Source organism: Microtus pennsylvanicus, chromosome 2, assembly GCF_037038515.1.
Source record: "Microtus pennsylvanicus isolate mMicPen1 chromosome 2, mMicPen1.hap1, whole genome shotgun sequence".
Taxonomy (NCBI): Eukaryota; Metazoa; Chordata; class Mammalia; order Rodentia; family Cricetidae; genus Microtus; species Microtus pennsylvanicus.
Genome location: NC_134580.1, coordinates 100,348,946 through 100,368,946, shown reverse-complemented (window position 1 = coordinate 100,368,946; position 20,001 = coordinate 100,348,946). Strand labels below are relative to the sequence as shown.

The window sequence follows — 20,001 nt, the reverse complement described above, 5'->3', positions numbered from 1 at the left end:
TATTTATGTACAACCATGACCACACAAGAATGCCAGCACACTGCAGTGCTAGGTGAATTTGGCTTTGGTTCACAGGCCCGACTTGACCTTGTTTCTGTACTGGTCTTTCCTCATCTGCAACCCACTCTGATCTTTATAGCATGTCCTAAGGTCAGTATCGAAAAGAACATGAAAATACTCAAAATCGCCGGGCGGTGGTGGCGCACGCCTTTAATCCCAGCACTCGGGAGGCAGAGGCAGGCGGATCTCTGTGAGTTCGAGACCAGCCTGGTCTACAAGAGCTAGTTCCAGGACAGGCTCCAAAGCCACAGAGAAACCTTGTCTCGAAAAACAAACAAACAAAAAAAATACTCAAAATCTCATTGTTTCTGATGGCCGATAAAACGTCATCAAAGAAAAGTACTTCCATAAAAGTTTTATTTATCCCCACAACAACCCTGTGAGGTAGGGTGATCAGGGCATTTGAAGATGAGAAAACTAAATCTACATTACTTGTTCACGGCTATACTGCATAGTAAATAAGTAGAAATTAAATTGAGATTTTTAAATGTCCATAACTTCATATTGATTCATGTGGAAATAAGTAGAGAGAATATTAACTCCTCCCTACCTTAATGCCAAAAGGACACTACCTTGAAAAATCCCATTTCAAAAGATGAAAGTAGCATTTCATTGCTCATTTCTACAAAGATTTATAAAATAAAAAAATAGTGAAATATTTTAGTTACTATATATAATGGTCTCATTCAGGGACATGTCCTTCAGCTACGTAAATGATCAGCTATTCAGAGCTCTATAAATGCAAACTCTTTAAAAAGTATGAATGACAAAAAATAATAATGAGCAGTAGCCTCAATCTTCATTATTCCTCCTCGGATCTTGAATAAGTTCTGTGAAATCTGGTCCCAGGACTTAAAAAGAAAGAAAAGAAGAAAAAAAAGAAAAGAAAAAGGAAAAAAAAAACCTACCACAGAGAGATGACTGGTGAACTTTTGTAGCCTATTCTCAAACCACACTATTTAGAACAGGGACACACCAAAGTTGTCTATTTAAATCATTAGGAGAACCTTAAAAAACGGAACTGTTCCCAGCCGTGCTCCTGACACAATGAGAAGGCTTCCCAGGGGCAGGCTTCAGGAGTTTGCAGTTCAAAAAGCTCCTCAGAGTAATTCTGATGAACATGCTGGTTTGAGAATCACTATGTATCTTAAAACAATAGTATTAAACCATAAACTAGAATAAACTTGCTCTCATTTCCTTAATTCTTTTTAAAAAAGATCTCAAAACACGTTTGTTGACTAAATTGATTTACAATGAAATCTCAATTCAAGATAACAGAGAAACATTTTGAGAAAATGTATGTGACCTGGATTTCAATAATTTAAGTAGGATTTGAATATAAGGAACTGAGTTTTAACTCTGAAAACTTTTTAAGGTATTTCATACAAATTCCTAGCAGGTTTTCAACTCAAGGGAAGACATGAAAAGCAATGGTATAATCAAATACATTAGCACTGAAGAAAAAAAAATTCAAATACAGCCCATGAGAGGAATAAGAAAGTGAATGAACGACAACCTAAGGCCTATTTATTGGCCTTACATTTTTGTTCCCAGTCCACTCTTCCCCTATAAGGGGAAATAAAATAAACATTCTTTCCTAGTTCTTGGCATAGTTATTCGGTGGGTAACTATTCTAAGTTAATTTAGACATACAAGATTTAAAGAGGTAACAAATAAATACCTAGGAAGACAAAGAGGTCAGGTCACAAAACCTTAACTAGCTAGTGATGTAGTGTATAACACCATCATATCAGTACAAGGAAACGAAGGCTTCAGTGTCCTTTATGTGACTGACACAGACGTGGAAGAGATCCGATCCTTATGAAGAATCTGTGCTTGCTGTAAGACTTGTAGGAATAATGAAACACCTTCTTCACTGATGAGATGAAGTCTCTTACAGCCAAGTTGACAACAGAATAAGAATGAACTCCATTAGAAGGCTGAATGAAGCAAAAGCTAGCAGAAAGTCATTGGCAAAAGGTAACTTAAAAAACAAAAAAACATTGTCAACCCTAAAAAAAAAATTACCCCCAGAAATATATATATGTATATATATAAAACAATGTACACATCCATATCACTGACAGTTACAAGAAAATAGCCATTTATAGAAGTCACACAATGCTTTCAACAAGTCCCAACACAATTTTGGGAAACAAATAAAGCCATTGGATAAATAAATATACATACTAGCAAATATAAAACAATTTCTGGTTACGAATTGTCATCGATTCTCTTTTAGGACCCAGAAAAATGGTAGTAAATCTGGTCAGGACTACATATATTACATGGGATTAAAAAATACAACCAATTAAAACATCCTCTAACAATGATACAAATATTTAAAAGAATGTCTTAAAGTCAAACATTCAGAACTGGAAATAGCACAATTTTAATAGGTTCTTAAGAGTTGTAATGTGTACACAGGTAGCTTGCTATGCCTCATGGATCCACTGCCCCTACATTTACTACAGGCATGTTTGCTGTGTGTACTGACAGTTGGGTGCGTCTCAATTAAAAAACGATACACCTCCGAGTAACTAAATGGAAGTGTTCTACAGCTACCAACAACGGAAAGATATGACTGGAAGATAATCTACTGAGAAGGGAAATAGCTGGCTAAAGTATTTGTAATTTGTTTTAAACTTTGTATCAATAACTTTAGAATTACCCAAATAAAGTAATGGAAAAATAATGTCCATTTATTTGGTCATATAAACTTTCCCACAATGTGTTTTCTCTGTCATTCTTGAGTCATCTATCAGCTGACTTTAAAGGAACCCTCCTCAAACGGGTCTGCTTTTATTATCAAAGTGCCCAGAGGCATAATGGTGTGTAAGTGTTTACATTTCCCCTTCAAGTTGTGGGAAGGGCTTTGAGACTGTATTCACTTAGGAAAGCTTTCAACAATTATGCATGTCAAAAAATTCAGATCTTGTGTAGGTTCGGGGTTTGCTAAAGAAGCATAAAAATGATGGGGGTCAGGAAGAAATTAACTAGGTTCACAATTTTGAGCAAGAGCATATGTAAAGGTAACGTATGTACATTTTATTTCAAGAAAGACATAAGACAAACAGCATAAAGATGCCCAGGTGCCCTAAAGATAAATACATTAAAAGATTCTCATTAAAATGAATCTGTAGTATTGTTCCTGCAAGCAAAATACCTTTTTTTAAAATAAAAAAATCAGTATTCTGAATTGCAAATGCTTTTGCTTTTTTTTTTGCAGAAAATCTGCCATGATTATTTTTTTTTAATGAATAAGGATTTTCCACAAAACAGGCTTGCTCTACATGCTAGATTTTTAAACAGTTCAGTGACACAATATGCTAACTACATACATAACAGATAATAATAAGAAAACACTCAACCTGATGAAAAGTTAAAATCTTCATTAATACACTGAAAACTGACAACTCATGCCTTTAAAATCAAAAATACAAAAATTAAATGTTTTCCTAAAAAGATTTCCTTATTTTAAGGATTCATTTGAAAATGAAGCTGCATGTAATTTGTACAAGAAGTTGTACAAGTAAACAGGTAATATACATAAAAAATTAACTGACATACTCCTCAATTATCAGTTGTCCACCTTTAATTTCCAATACTGTACTTTCTTAACAAGCATACAAAATATCAAACTTCTCTTTAGAAAAAGTGCCGTTCTTTGACATCCTTTACACAAAAACAGTCTGAGCCTGCGGCATGTCAATGCAGTTGAGAGGCAAAGCATACTAACTCTTACAAATTCTACCTTCCATAAAAAGCCCCTGAAAAGGAGATTACACGCCACTATAAAAATATCAACCTCTTGTGGTAGCTGCATTAGAGAACCAAGGCGTGACGACTATTCCCACACAGCACAGAAAACCGCTGTGAGCAGACTAACTGCACGGGTGGCTAGGAGTGTACTGAGCCACGGGTACGCATAGCTACTGTTAGGTGCCAAGCCTGTTACACAGAGTTTTAAACTGATTGTAACCGAGAGTGTAACAGAGGGACCACCAGTCCATGCAAAGCAAATACTGAGTCACTGTGCTGAATACTTCATTCCTGGAGAAAACCAAAGGCAGCAGTAACTGAATCAAGCCTGACAGGAGACTGAACTCTTTCTCCTCAATGGTGTGCACAGTGAAGTCTGAGGTATACCTTTATCCATTCCATGTGTGCCATTACAAGATATTACCATCTGGAATACATGTCATCACAATGGTTCAAATCGCTTGAATATTAGTCATTCATATATTCTTACCTACCCAGTCTCTTGATTTTTGAAGATTTTACCTACAGTAGAATATTACAGAACAAAATATAAATGCATGTTTTTTAAAAATGAAACTTACATGGACTAAAAGAGAATATTTTTAAACAAATATACAATATGCAGGCAGACAAAGCAGGAAAACGGCCATTCAAATGTGTGTGTATATATATAGGTGTGTGTATATATATATATGTATGTATATATATATATACACCCAAAAACTAAAAATTGACTATTTCCAGAAAACTGAAGCGCCTCAACTAAAAGGAATGCATCATGAGAGTCTAATCTAATAAAGGTCAGAAGTGTAAAAAGGTTATAAACCTGAACAGGAAAAATAAAACAACTTTTACTGGCCATTCCTGTTGAAATGAGAATAGTAAAGTAACAGAAAAGTGGCTACAAACCCACTGAGAGCACCAAACAGAGGGAAAATGAAAGTCCACTTTCACCTCTGTTATTATCATAAAATCCTGTGTACTACAGGTCAGACTGCTGGTGGCAGAAAACAGAATTCTTTATAAACTGCAGATGTCCTGTACATAGAAAGTTTCACTGGAGTTGTACTAGCTCTACAGACGCTTCTGTTTTGCCTACCCACTGTGTGTGTTCAATCTGAGATAGATAGTCTCTTTCTGTAACCCTTGATTATTATTGGGCACCAAAGATAAGAAAAGCAAGACGGGGTACAAAAATGCAAAATTTCAACAGTAATGGCAATGTTTTTGTCTTAGTCCAAAGGGTCCTGCATTCTCTCTCCCCCCTCAGTGATCTGACAAGTCTCTGAACTTAATCTGGGGGCAGCAAATCATGCAAGCGAAATCTGTCTCTGATGTGAGGCCGGACATCTTCATTCTGTGTGGAGAAAAGATTATTTTTGAAAAGCCACATATTTCTAAGATATGGTCCTATATAACACTCTTTACAGAGGAAGTGAACTACTTCTTTACTTAATGACACATTATTTTGCTTGACAAATACAGTCAGTTTCTATAACCAATCTATAGCTTCACATCTGTACTGGCAGACTTTTCTTTGTCATTAATCTTTAAACAGTACAGTGCAAACTATTTAACTTAGCATTTACATCATACTAGATATTACTAAGAACTCTGAAGATAATTTTAAGGATTTGGGAGGTATGTGAAGGTTGTACACAAACACCACACACAACTCTCTAAGGGACTTGAACACATGTGGATACTGTTATTATGGGGGATCCTGGATTCAATCTAGAAGGGTTATGGAGGGTTGACTGTATTAGACTACAGCATAAGTTCAAAATTACATTTAGACTTAAGCTTTTTCTTTGTCATTTTGTTAAAAAACATTAAGAAGCTAAACCAATAAATAAGTAAAAGGTTTATACCACTAAATTCTACTTTCTACAATTGATTAACTCATAAATAAGAAAATAATTCCTAGAAAAAAGGTTGAGTGACAAAGCATTACTACTAAATGTGAATTATGACCGTAAAATGCATCATTTCAGAACACATGTAAACAAAAGAGGAAACTATAAAAAGTAAAGTCAAGCACTCAGTATATAAACCTTTAAAAACTGGTAGGCCTTATTTTTTAATAATTTCTAACAGAATTCAAAACTGTTCATGGAAAACAATGGTGGGCAGTAAGGACCAGGGTTTAGAACCTGAAATGAGGCTACAAATCACTAAATTTGTGCTAAGCCCTCTATCTTTGCCCAGAGGAGGAATATTATTTATTCTTTGAGCATCCGGCCTCCAGCCCAGGATTTCTCTTATAAAGCCCAAGGAGAAGGGAGCCTTTTCTGAGTCCTTGTTCTCTCCAGAGCTTCTGGCTTCTCTGTTAATTTTCCTGACGAATCACTGAGAAGGAAAGCCTTGCTTGCTGTAGACATTGTGATTTGCTGGGCATAGTAGCACTCAAGAGGCAGGCAGGTCTCTAAAAGCTGGAGGCCGGCCTGATACACATAGTAAGTTCCAGGCCAGTCAAGTCTCTGGGACCCTGTCTCAAACAACAAAAAAACCACCTTGACCTATTTCTTTGGTCCATTTTACCGGCCACTGATAAAGTTTCCCTTGAAGACCAGCTGCATCACGGAAGGCTTCGTATCCTGCCTGAGGCAGAATCCTGGCAGTTCCAGCTGATCACAAATCTCCGCCTCCCATCAGAACTACCAGTGAGGATCCCAAATCATTTGCTCACCAGAACTACTCTCCCAGGCAATCTTTTTGTCCCACCACCACACACATGGCTGAACTCTTCCATGTCACGGAAATTCTGAGCTGTTTTTAGCTCTCACACTCCTGCTTACTCCTAACTCCAAGCAAAAGCTAGGGGAAGTTTGTAAAAGGTTAGACTCCCTGAGGCTAACTGATTGCAGTGTGTCAGCGCATCACAGTGCAAGGCCAAGCTCACTCTCGTGTTGCCAACAAGAGCCCCGCAAGTCATCCTACTTTCTGCTTATTTTTGTACATTTCATAACAGAGGACTATGAGTACTGAAAACTTTATCTTTTCAATATGCAAACAGAAACAAACTGTAGAGATTTTTTATAAGACAAGAGTTCCATTTAGTCCCAGGCTGACCTCAAGCTTACCATTCAAGAATCACCTTTAATTCCTGATCCTCCTGCCTCTGTGATCCTTAGTGCTGGGATCAACTGATCATTCATATGTACCACAACACTCAGAAAACTTTTGTTTCAATAGAAGAATGAGCCTACTCAATTTCTACTGCATATTGTTTTATTAAAAAAAAACCTACTGGTTTTTTTCAACTTCTGCCACAATCTTCTTTTTTTATTTTTTTTAGATTTATTTATTTATTTATTTATTTGTTTGTTTGTTTATTTATTTATTTATTTATTTATTATGTATACAATGTTCTGCCTGCACAAGTCCATGCAGGCCAGAAGTTGGCACCAGATTTTATTACAGGTGGTTGTGGGCCACTATGTGGTTGCTGGGAATTGAACTCAGGACCTCTGGAAAAACAACCAGTGCTCTTAACCACTGAGCCAGCTCTCCAGCCCCCATCTTCTTTTTTTTAAAAAAAGATTTATTTATTTATTATGTATTCAGTGTTCTGCCTGCATATATCCCTGCAGGCCAGAAGAGGGCACCAAATCTCATTACAGATGGTTGTGAGCACATGTGGTTGCTGGGAATTGAACTCAGGACACCTTTGGAAGAGCAGGTAAAGCTCTTAACCACTGAGCCATCTCTCCAGCCCCTTGCCACAATCTTCTACCAGTTAACTTTATTGTTTGTTGCTGTTATTTTTTAGGGAGGATTTCTCTATATATGTAACCTAGACTGCCCCCAATCTGATGATTCTCCCTCTTTAGTCTTCCAAGTTGGTACACAGTTAACTTTAAAAGCCAATACACACAGAGCGATTTGTTCAATATAGTTCAACTAACAACAACAGCAGCAGCAATAAAAATCAAATAGATGACATACTTACCATTTCTACAAGCTTCTCCAGAAATGGAATCAATTTTAGGAGTTCATTGTCATTTTTATCCATAAACCAGCTTTCTATAGGAATTCCATTAGAAAGCTAAAACAATAAATATGTAATTAAGTTCTCTTTAACTACATTAGCCTGCTTTGAAAAACTTAAAAAACAGAGTTAAATAACTATGGACATAAAAGTTTCTCTGGAAAAAAATATTATTAGATTTCACTGGCAGCAAAATAATGCAAGAGAGAGTTTAACTGACTGTTCAGTGTTCCTGACTTCCTCGGTGAGTGCAAAAGGGCTCACTAGGCTATTCTACAATATTCATTCTAGAAAGTCACCAGCACAACGCTAGTCATTGTGGAGTAAAGACAAACTACCAACCTAAACACTCTCAGAAAGCATATGTAAGTACTTTTCCACAAGGACCATGCCCTTCCTATTCATTGGTTTTTTTCTTTCTTCCTTCCTTTCTTTCCTTTTTTGGTCTCTCCTTTTCTTTTTGAAACACTCTATAGTCACTGTTCTATTCTTTTAAGAAGAAGTCTTGAGCTGGGTGGTGATGGCACATGCTTTTAATTCCAGTACTTGGGAAGCAGAGGCAGGAGGATCTCAGTTAGCTTGAGGCCAGCCTGGTCAATGAGTGAGTTTCAGGACAGGATCTAAAGATACAGAGAAACACTGTCTTGAAAAACCCAACCCCCCAAAAAAGAAAAGAAGAGAGAGAAGGGGTCTTGAACTGGGTGGTGGTAGCATACACCTTTAATCCCAGTACTAGGGAGGCAGAGGCAGGTGGAATTCTCTAAATTCGAAGCCAGCTTGCTCTACAGAGCAAGTACCAGGACAGTCAGGGCTATTACACTGACAAATCCTGTCACTCTGAGGCTCAGGCAGGCCTTTAACACCTGTGCTTAAGCAATCAATACTCCCACCCCAGACTAACCATTTTCCTGCTATCAACGCATGAGTACAAGTAAAGGTACAAATACAAGGTAGGAAAAGCACTGATTTTAACAAAGTAAACTCTGGGGCAGGGATAGGGCCTTTAATTCCACCATTTGGGAGGTAAAAGAATGCTGATCTCTCAGTTCAAGGTTGGCATGGGCTACATATACATATGTTGAGAGAGAGAGAGAGAGACAGAAAGACTGACTTAAAAGATAAAACAAAATGTCTCACAATAATTCAAGTGGTAGAACAGAGCTATAGAAATAAACAGGCCGGGTGGTGGTGATGCACACCTTTAATCCCAGCACTTGGGAGGCAGAGGCAGGCGGATCTTTGTGAGTTCGAGTCTAGCCTGGTCTACAAGAGCTAGTTCCAGGACAAGCTCCAAAGCTACAGAGAAACCTTGTCTTGAAAAACCAAAAGGTAATATTAGCAAAACACACAAAAATCTAGCCAAAACACTTTAAATTATTTAAGTCAATAGACTAGAACATTGCTAATTTTAGTTTTCAAACATGTTTATAATTTTAAAAAAATATCAAGGGGCGGGTGGTGGTGGCCTGATCTACAAGACTACAAGAGCTAGTTCCAGAAGCTATGGCTGTCACACAGGGAAAACCTACCCTGAACAAAACAAACAAACAAACAAACAAATAGAAATGCTACTAACTGGTGTCCTGACCCCTCATTTTATCTGCAGATTTACTACTTAGATTTCTCTTAATTTATGTTGTACTTCATGTAGAAAAAAAATTTCTACAAGTACTTATCCATTTGGCCTTTCTAATCCTAAAAGATTACATAGTAAACAAAAATTACTGTTTTTTTTTCTATCATAATTTCTTGGCAGCAACTGTCTTCTTTGTAATTTTTCCAATTGGGTTTCTTTAGAAATCTTCTCCCTACCTGATAGGCAAAGGCTTGTGGTGAGTTGTCAATTATTATAGTTTTGGAAAGATCTCTTCCAAGGATATTTAAGTCCTTTATATAGTTTCCTTGTACACAAACACAATGTTCTCGGAAAAGCCGATGCCTAAACAAAAATAAAAACAGATTTTAAAACATGCACTGAGATTCATATGCCACAAGATTTCTACGTATTCTTTCTCTCAGGAAGCAAATTCAACTACAAACATTGACCTAAGTTGTAGTATAGTTTCAATACAAAAATTCTTAGCAATTATTGAGACCTTTAAAAAAAAAACACCAAATATTACAATGGTTTAAACAACTCTGGCTTATACTATGTCATAAAATAAAAAGGAAATTAAAACTTTGAAGTTGTTTTTGTAATTTAATTACCCAAGAAAGCTCAGCTCAGATGCAGCATTTGGTTGTCATCGAGGTCCTGCTTTTTAACCAATTTTCCAGATGGTTGACTGAGGCACAAGTGACTTGCCCAAGGTCACAGTAAGTCTGTGGTTAGTTGGAAACCAGGATCCTGGCTCCCAGTCCTTTGCTCTAACCAGTAGACCACACAGCCTCCCTATCCCTGTACATGCCAGAATAGAAAATATAAGAAGGTATGTTTTTGTATTGGGGTTAAAATAATTTTTTTTTTTAGTTTCCTAATAGTTTTTTGAGAAAAGATGCTGAGGCCAAAACATTCCATCATTTCAACTTTCCCCAAACACTCTTATTTCTCTCTGTGTGTGTGTGTGTGTGTGTGTGTGTGTGTGTGTGTGTGTGTAATACTGATTCAAAAAACAGGGACTGAAAAAAAATCAAATGTAAACTAATAATCTTACAAACTAAATAGAAAATTCTGCCATTTTAAAAGCTATTAAAAGATGTGTAATTCTTATATACTATAGTAATTATGCAATCTGAATTTATAATCAAGATACTATTCCCTAAATATTACTAATAACTGAAACAGGTTTTTCAGCTTGAAATACGTTTGTACTATATGCCTTAACAACTGAGTTTGTCTTGCTGCTTAACCCTTAACAAATGTTCATGAGCAATATACTATTCATGCCTGTACTTTTGTTTTATAATTTCAAGAAAGGAGTATATTTTCAGCTGGGCATAGTGGTGGTGCATATACAGATGCAGCTGCATCTCTGTGAGCTCCAGGGCAGCCAGGGCTACACAGAGCAACCCTGTCTTGGAAGAAGAAAAAAAGAAAAAAGAAAAAGAAGAAAGCATTTTCTACCCATACATCCTGTCCTAGTTCAATACCAACATTTAAAAAGCACACACAAACTCATCTTAAAAAAACCAGTGCTAGTGGCAATGACGATTAGGGAGCTTTAGTTACCCAGCTACTAAGAGATAATTCTCTAAAGCACTTCAAAAAATTCCAATCAGTCACATTTTTTTCCTCTTTAAAAATCCAATATGGTAGAGCAAATGAGCATTTCCAAGTGTGTAGATTTTACAATACAATGTAACAGCATGGCTCCTCCCCAGGAAATGAAACTGCACAAGAGCCAGGACCATGCTGCTTACAACTGTTGCTACAATACTAAAGATACTGAAAAGAAATCTTTTAACATGAATAGTCATCAAAGCAAAATCTAAATTTATATACTTTTATTAAAGTTAGATACAGTGAGCATATTATTACAGTATACATTGTGAGTAGGAAATACCATATCTTATCTCTGTAACTTATTTGATCCTTTCAATTAAAAATTAAAGATCACAGTTTAATTGTAACCATTCAATAAAAGTTCTTTTGAGTTTGTTGAGACAGCATCTCACTGTATAGCTGGCATGAAACGCAGAGATCTGCCTATCTCTATTTCACAAGCTCTGGAGTTAAAGTCTTATGCCACAACACATGGGAAGAAAGTATCATCAATAGTAAACTAGGTTTAAGATTTATAACTAAAGTATGGGAGATAATGCTCAACACAATATCCAGCTAAATAGCTGCTATGAGCTTCTTACATCCTTTCTCTATTTTTTTTATCACTAAGTCAGACTTACTCCTGCGCCTCAGACGATGGAGCAAGTGTACTACAGTCTTGACTAAAGTGTCTTCAGCTGACAGAAATAAAGGACTGATTTTCAAAATTGCCCAAGGCAGCCCTGCTACCCAGAAACACACTTCATTTGCTCGTTAATGACAAACACAAGGAACAGAGTCCAGTTCAGGATAAACTGCATGATCAATCCAGTTTTAATTTCCAGATAGATGCATGTAACGTTTTCTCAGGAGAGAGGGAGGCAAATCTAGTCTTAAAGCATCCTTTCTACTATATTTCTAAATGCCATTACAAAGGCAATATAACAAACATTATCTCAGAGACACGAAAGTAAAACAAGCTCATAGTGAAAATATCCACCACCACCCGCCTCACCCAAATTCCCAAAGAAATGAAGATATAGATGTAATAGGAAATATATCTGACTTTGGGACCCTTTAAGGAATGTCTGTCTGAAGCCACATAATTAGAAACTCTTAAAGAGTTGTTTGTGAGACTTAAAAGACTCATTTACTATTCAACACAATAATCTCTAGATATCAGCCAACTGAAAATGGCCATTAAAATTAAATAAAGTCAAGGTAATTGCATGGATGAGTGTGACAGACATTTCTACGATTTCTTAATTAAATTTACCTGACCAGTTGCTTTTTAGGGTCTAGTATGTTCAGTAACTTGTCTGCATACACCTTCTTAGAAGCAGTAAAAAGAATGATCTACAAATTCAGGGAAAAGAAGTAATCATTATACATGATCTAAATATGGGTACTATATTGAATAAAAAATACATAAGTAATTAGTTTAAGCACATTTACCTCATACATCTGAGACATTCGTTCAAGGAATTCCCTGAAGAATGGTCTTAATCTCACATAAACCTGAAGAAATGCAAAGATAGTTTTCAGCAAATAAACATAATATAATTTTAAAGTTCCTATTTTAAAGTAATAGAAATATTTACTAAGTATCACTCAAACCAAACATATTCCATGTACCAGAAGCACTTAAGATGACTTTTAGAGACAGTAATCATTGTTTCATTTTTAATAGCAAATACAACTGTATTTCACTGGAAATACAAAAAGCATTTCAACTAAAAATAGATTTCCCTCATTACAGATTGTGATCCACCAATCAGTTCCATCTTCCAAGCAGGTAGCATCCATCCAATTATGCTGCAGGCTGTGAGTCCAGCTCTAAGCTGACCTGTCTCAATGGACCTTTAATTACTCAGAACGTCTTCTAAAAAAGTACCTGTTAAAAATACCTACTGAATTTTTATATTAAGACAAGTAATAGTCAAGAAGGTGGTATCTGGATTGGCGAGTTTCAATACCCCCCTTTCTAAAGAAATCAAACTTATCCTTCACATTTAATGTTTCAGACATAACAACCGAGTTTGTAAGTATACAAAGTCAGTAGTTCTCAAAGTTTACTTCTCAAGATTTTACACACATACATATATAAAAATTATATATATACTGAGTTGGGTTGAGACAGGGTTTCTGTGTCGTTCTGGCTGTCCTGGAACTCACTTTGTAGACCAGGCTGGCTTTGAACTCAGAGATCCACCTGCCTCTCTCTCGGGAGTGCTGGAATTAAAAAAAGCGTGCAACACCCAGCTATATATTCTTATCTCTAAGTTCAGCTTCTTTCCTAGTGTTACTGCTCTTTTAATATGCTGCGACAATCAGAAAAAACACACAAATATAAGCTACAAATAACCACTGAAGCCACTTACAAAGACCGTCTACTCCTCTTCTTATGTTCACTCGGTGACTAAAGTTTAGAAAAGTTTTGTACTCCATCCACTGAAAGATGACTACTGATATCATATATCATAAATAAACTGAGTTAAACAGATTGTGACTTTGTAACAAGCCTGTGGTGACAACACATCTAATGCACGCTTAGTGTTCAATTTTGCCATCTACATAAAAATGTTTCTGTGGGGGCGGTGGTGGCGCACGCCTTTAATCCCAGCACTCGGGAGGCAGAGGCAGGCGGATCTCTGTGAGTTCGAGGCCAGCCTGGTCTACAAGAGCTAGTTCCAGGACAGGAACCAAAAAAGCTACAGAGAAACCCTGTCTCGAAAAAAAAAAAATGTTCCTGTGACAAAAAGGCCAGGTCTGGGAATGTTTTATAGTAAAACTGGGAAAGCATGCAACAAAAGAAGACAAAAGTAACATTTTTCCAGCGACTTCCAGATTAGACTAAACCTATAATAGCATTATGCACACTACTGCTATTTCTATGTCTAAATTTAACACACAACCTATAATTTGACATGCTTTCAAAATGAAAGGTAGCACTAGGGACGGAAGAGTCCATTGCTAGTGCTTCCATCCTGTGAACACAAGGGTTAAGAAGAGCTGTCTGTCAAGGTGTCTATCTGCAGAACAGATTCACTGTTTAATCAGAAAGGTATCACAAAAAGATTCAAAGACACAGATAACACAGTAGCTAATGGTGAAAAAAAAATAGTGGTTAGGTCTGGAATAAGACTAGAGAGCTGTGCCATGCGATACAAATGCACACAACCATAAAGGAAAATAGTAGAGATGCCCAACAGGGTTCATGACTCAGAAATCTATTAAACATGAACAGGAATACATATGAATCAGCAAGTCCTAAGTTTTGTTCTAGAAGAAAGAATGAAGGCATGTATAATATGGTCTTTCTTTGTTCACTAGGTCTATCTACTGGGGGCAAGGTGTGCTGTGTGTGTACACGACATCGGTCAGAGGACAACTTTTTGAAAATCCATTTTCTTCTTTCCCCATGTCGGGCCCAGGAACTAAACTCAAGTGGCAAGTCTTTTCCTGTTGAGCCATCTCATTGGCTCCAAAAATTTAGCTCCTGACACTAACATTATTTAATTGTATTAGATCACAAAGACAGACACAGCCTTGCCTCTAAATCCTTCCAAACTTAAGCTCACAAGTAACAATTAGCTCCATTTTCCTTCTCCAAACTTCAGCCTCATACAGGATTCTATTATGAAGCACCCACCCATCATTTCCTACCAACTATCCTCCTAAATAAAAACTCACAACTCTTTGTTTTGTTTTGTTGAGACAGGGTCTTAGTCTGCAGCCCAGACTAGTCTGGAACTTCCTATGTAGCCAGGATGACCTGGGTACTATGGTGATCCTTCCTGCCCAGCCTTTCCAACACTGGCATTCCAGGCGTTTGTAGCCATGCCTAACCAAACACAACTCTTGTGTAAACTCTTAAAGACTAAAAGACTGATTTCACTCTAGCTAAAATGTTCTTCTAGACCTACAGCAATGCTATTTAGGTTAAGTCTGTTTCCAATAAACTAAATATATTTTGGAAAATAAGTTAAATTTAAAAATAATGCTTAATGATAGCAATAAATTATTACTATCTGGCAAGACTGACAATCACTCAAAAGTGGGTATCTGCGAATAAGTACATTTTGCCAAATTTTTAAAAATCAGAAACATTACAATTTGTTGGGTGGTGGTGGCGCATGCCTTTAATCCCAGCACTTGGGAGGCAGAGGCAGACAGATCTCTAAATGTGAGGCCAGCCTAGTCTAGTGTAAGTTATAAGACCCAGTTTCAAAACACAAAACAAACAAAAAAAATTAGAATCTATGAAGAACTGGCTTTACTAAAATTTAAATTTAGAAAGAAAAATTATATATACACGTATATAAATACATACATATATATACAGACACACAGACACACATATATACAATAAGAACCCAGTACACTACATTAACAATATAATAACTCTACTTAACAATGAATAATAATTTATTTTCTGTGTCCTCTTTGGTAGCCTGTCAATGAAAACTGATGTTCATGGTACTAACAAAACACAATATAACCACAATTACATAGAAGACTACTTATAAATTGATTATAAACACTGAATTTAAGTCTGGTCAAACACAAATTTAACTTATTTCTATTAATTTATCAAAATTTCATGTTATTTTAACAATAAGACAGAGAAACAAAGCAAAATCCTACCTACAGCAATTTCAAATTGTGAGAAAATTACTAGTCAACTTTTTTAGGAGAAATATTTTACATGATTTCCAAGCCCAGATTAACATTAAAAACAAGGGTTTTTTTGTGTTTCATTTTTCATATGATGGTGGCATACACCTTTAATCCCAGCACTCAAGAGGCAGAAGCAAAACAATCTCTCTGAGTTTGAGGCCAGCCTGGTCTACAGAGTAAGTTTCAGGGCACTTAGCGTTACTCAGAGAAACCCAGTCTTGAAAAAAAATCTTTGATATATCCTTTGAACTTATTGATATACATGTCTATAATTTAAAAAAAAATAGTAAGTTTATAGGGTAGAAGTATAAATCAAGGTTTACATGTATGCTTGGCTTAGTAGGGCGGGCCCTGGGTTAGCATTGAAAGAAACATATAGTCAGTAACTCATTAGAGATATATGCTTTTGACCCCACTGCTTCAGAGGCTGAAGCAGAAGGATTTCATTGAGTTTAATACCAGTCTGAGCCACAATAAATAAATAAATAAACAAATGCAAGTATATACCATAGAGAAAATACACTAGGTATTCCTTTAAACAAAAAGATAACTGTGAGCACTAATGATTTAATAAGCAGAGACAAGTGCAAGTCATGTCAATACATGTGATCTTAGCACTTGGGTAGCTGAAAGCAGAAAACAAATGATGCTGGAGTTTTTGAAGAATTAACTATATGTTAAATTATTGGGGGGCAGAAGATCTTATAATGAATAGACATACTGGTATACAAAGCGGCTCTGCCAATTTCCAACCTTTTGGCACAACTTCATTTCTTCATCTATAAAATAGATCCCAATGTTATAAAGGGTAAACAATACAGGTAAGCATTTGGTATCGTACCCAGTGAATGTAAGGTGACAAAAACTGGTAAACACTATTACCTAGTTCTTTATTTAAAAGTCACCAGTCCCCGTATTATGGGGTAGAACTGAGCAACCACAATCCTAAAGAGAAAGCCTTACAGCTACCAACTAGTCTCTTAAAAGAAAATCATTACTGACTCCACCAATACTTTCTTAGCATTAGCATGAAAACACAGAAAGGCTGCTCAAGTAAGAGCCATGGAGGCCCCCACTTTATAACCTATAGGTTAATTTAGTAATCATTTGCCTCAACTAGTTCCAGTAAGAGGTGGGGAATCAATCTGGGGATGAACAGGGAAGGACTCAAACACCAGAACCAGAATTTTCCTTAACTATGAAATAGAATTCAATCTGAAAAGGGGCTTAGAGTCCAAACAGGAAAAACTGAAGTTTAATGTATTCATGTACATTATTAAGTATTCAATGAAGAATAATGTTTATGATGGGAAAAAATAGGGATATATTTACACATAAATTTAAGTATATAAGTACTTTAAATGACATCTATTAAGAGAAACTATAATTACTTCAAGGGCAAAAAGAAAGTAGCCATTTAAGTAGCAAAATGTTGCCTTTAAAAACCATTTTAGCATAAGCCAACATGGTGGCCCACGCCTTTGCAAAGCAGGCAGATTTTTGTGCTATTAAGGCCATATGGTCTAGAGTGAGTTCCAGGCCAGTCAGTGCCTCAAAGTAAGACTTTGTCTGTAGTAGTAGTAATAACAACAACAATAAAAAATCATTCTAGTGAGCAATCAGGAAGTTAAAAGATTGTGAGTTCTAGGCCCGCCTGGGCTATATACATACTGAGACCATATCTCAAAAATAAAATTAAATAAAAACCACTCTCAAACATCATTCTAAAGATAATGAACCCTCCAATTTAGTTCACGCTGTAATCAACTCTCATCTCTTCTATATTTAAAATACTTTCAGCTGTTAAATAAGAACTTTCATGTGTAAAGTCCATCTACCCCTCCCCATATATAGCCCAAGCAAGCCTCAAACTCTTCTAAGCTGTGATGACACACATGCATCACCTCTCTGGCTGTATAATTTGCTTTTCTAAGTGATTTATTCCTAATTTGAGAGATACTTTAACAATTCCCATGAAATATATTTTCTAATTTTTGATAAAGAGAAAACTGTAAGTTTAATTTATATAATTTCTAATCTAAAAATCAATAATTATAACAAAAACATAGTGCCCATGCTTAAGTACTAAGAAAGATGGGAAAGTTACTTTATAATTATTCTAAAGTATTATTTTTCAGGTAAGTTATTATCCAAATACTCTTCTCTCCTATCTAAAAGTGACATCAATACTAAATATTCTTAACCCCAAATACTATATACAAGGCATAATTATATACAAACATACATGTTTATGTACAACAAAAGAAAGTTTATAAAACTCAGCAACAAAATGCCTCTTCAATTATAGAGTCAGAATTTGCAAAAGAAAATATAATCAGGTATTGACAACAGAATTTTTCATTTAAATATATTTTTCTTCATGAAGTGAAAATCAAGCTGGTTTTCTAGGAAGAGCTAAAAGCCATTGACACTTCTAACTCTTTCTGTGATATGGAAAATGCCCTGAGCTCTATGATTTTCAAGAAAACAAAGTAGGAAGAGGCTGTTTTGCTAACCAGCTCTCCACTGGCCTTTCTTCCCCCACCACTCTCTCCATAAAAGCAACCTCAACCAATGAAAGAAAGCATCTTTTACAAGTAGCTCCCTACAGCATCCTAGCTCCTTGAGTGCTTACCATAGTCTGATTTCTGGACAGCTGACCCAAAGTTTGTTGATTTTACTGATCCTCAGAAAGCCACTGACTGGCTAAAGTCTTAATGGTGAATACAGTCAAAAAATCAGATGCCCCTGCCTTACTGTACAGACTGAGGAGATGGACAACACAGTTGCGTTTGAGGCACTGTGGTCAGACATATGAGGTATCTTCTTTGTCTTCAATCAGCCACATTTGGGCTGAGTAGCTCTATTACATCTTCAAAAAACTGAGCTCCAGTTCTTGATGGAGACAGAGGAAGGTCATTGAGGAGGTGTTTCGGCTCAAGAGCTAAGTGAAAAATGTCTTTTGATTCAGTTCTGCTTGTGGATAGCAGTCATCTTCTGGATGGAAGAGGGAGTGAGATGACCTAGAGTCTTGAATTGGTGGATCTGCAGGAACAGAAACTAAATACAGTGGAGACCTCTTAACTGAGTAACACCACGAGATGGATTTCCTGACAATGTGTCATATTAAACGTGCAGTGGGAGTGGTCATGCACCTCTTTCCAAATGAAATGCATCTGTACCATTTTATGAATATATCCTTCCTTAATCACTATGGCGACAATTCTTAAGAAGATGTGTATTAAAAAGTACAGCAATTCAAACAATCTGTACCTTTTGTGAGTCTAATACCCTCAATTTCAAGTCCATTCTTTCATATTTCCCATATACACAAACAAGTCTGCCCACTATATCTAGGATCAGGAGTAATATGTCAACTTTAATTTGAGATGAATCTTTTGTTTTCCCCCCCTAAGAAATGGAATTTAGGTAAATACTAAATTCAGACTTGAATGATTTATCTGCCTGAAAATTCTAAAGGCTGGAAGTATCTGAATTTATTCCTATTTACCAAAATAAGGAGAGTATATGTCATAAAGCATAGCAATCTTAGTAGTTACCTGAAACTTCCCTCAATCTTAAAAAAGCCTATTACCAGATCACCATGAATTTAAATTTTCTATATAAAAGTAAGAATTCTGATTAATATTTGGTTACTCACTTCTACTCAAATTTAAGTATATGCTCCCAAAAAATTATTAGGCCAGCAAATTAAGGACTGTTAGCCAAATACAACCTACTACTTACTTTTTAAAATATTTTGTTCTACCAGAAGACAACCATATTTTTGGCTATTTTTTGAGACAGGGTCACATTATGGCGAGGAACTATATAGCCCAGGCTGGTCTCAAATCAATGATCTTCCTCCTGCCACAGCCTCCCCTGTACGGGAATTATAGAGTTCGGGATTATGGGCGTATGCCACCACTTCTGGCCAACTCTTTTTGATAGATGGTTCTTTCATGTTGGAAAAGCAGAAAAAGTGCTTGCAGCAAGAGCTGTAAAACCTAAAACTACTGATTTAGATTTTTCTAAAACTCCTGATTTAGATTTTTTTGTTTTGTTTTGTTTTTCAAGACCGAGTTTCTTTGTGTAGCCCTGGCTGTCATAAAACTTGCTCTGTAAACCAGGCTGGCCTTGAGCTCACAGAGGTCTGCCTGCTTCTGCCTCCCCAAGTGCTGGGATTAAAGGAGTGCGCCACCACTTCCCGGCTTTGATAATTTTTAAAGCATATTTAACATAATTTACATTTTAAACTGTTTTAAAGTAGAAAAAAGTAGAATTGAAATTAGATATAGATGACATT

The 20,001-nt window shown here is 36.2% G+C and overlaps 1 protein-coding gene across 2 annotated transcripts in view; it reads right to left on the bottom strand.

The window, feature by feature from the left end:
• Nucleotides 1-400: 400 nt before the first annotated feature.
• Ctdspl2 (CTD small phosphatase like 2) overlaps nt 401-20,001 on the bottom strand; it is a 54,039-nt gene continuing 34,438 nt past the window's right edge. For both annotated transcript variants that reach the window (XM_075961971.1, XM_075961970.1), the window contains exons 9-13: nt 12,471-12,533; nt 12,292-12,371; nt 9,626-9,752; nt 7,775-7,870; nt 401-5,179 (exon numbers count right to left, since the gene is read on the bottom strand). In XM_075961971.1, the coding sequence (XP_075818086.1) occupies nt 5,114-5,179; nt 7,775-7,870; nt 9,626-9,752; nt 12,292-12,371; nt 12,471-12,533 (432 nt within the window). In that variant the 3' untranslated portion in view covers nt 401-5,113. The remainder of the gene's footprint in view (nt 5,180-7,774; nt 7,871-9,625; nt 9,753-12,291; nt 12,372-12,470; nt 12,534-20,001) is intronic.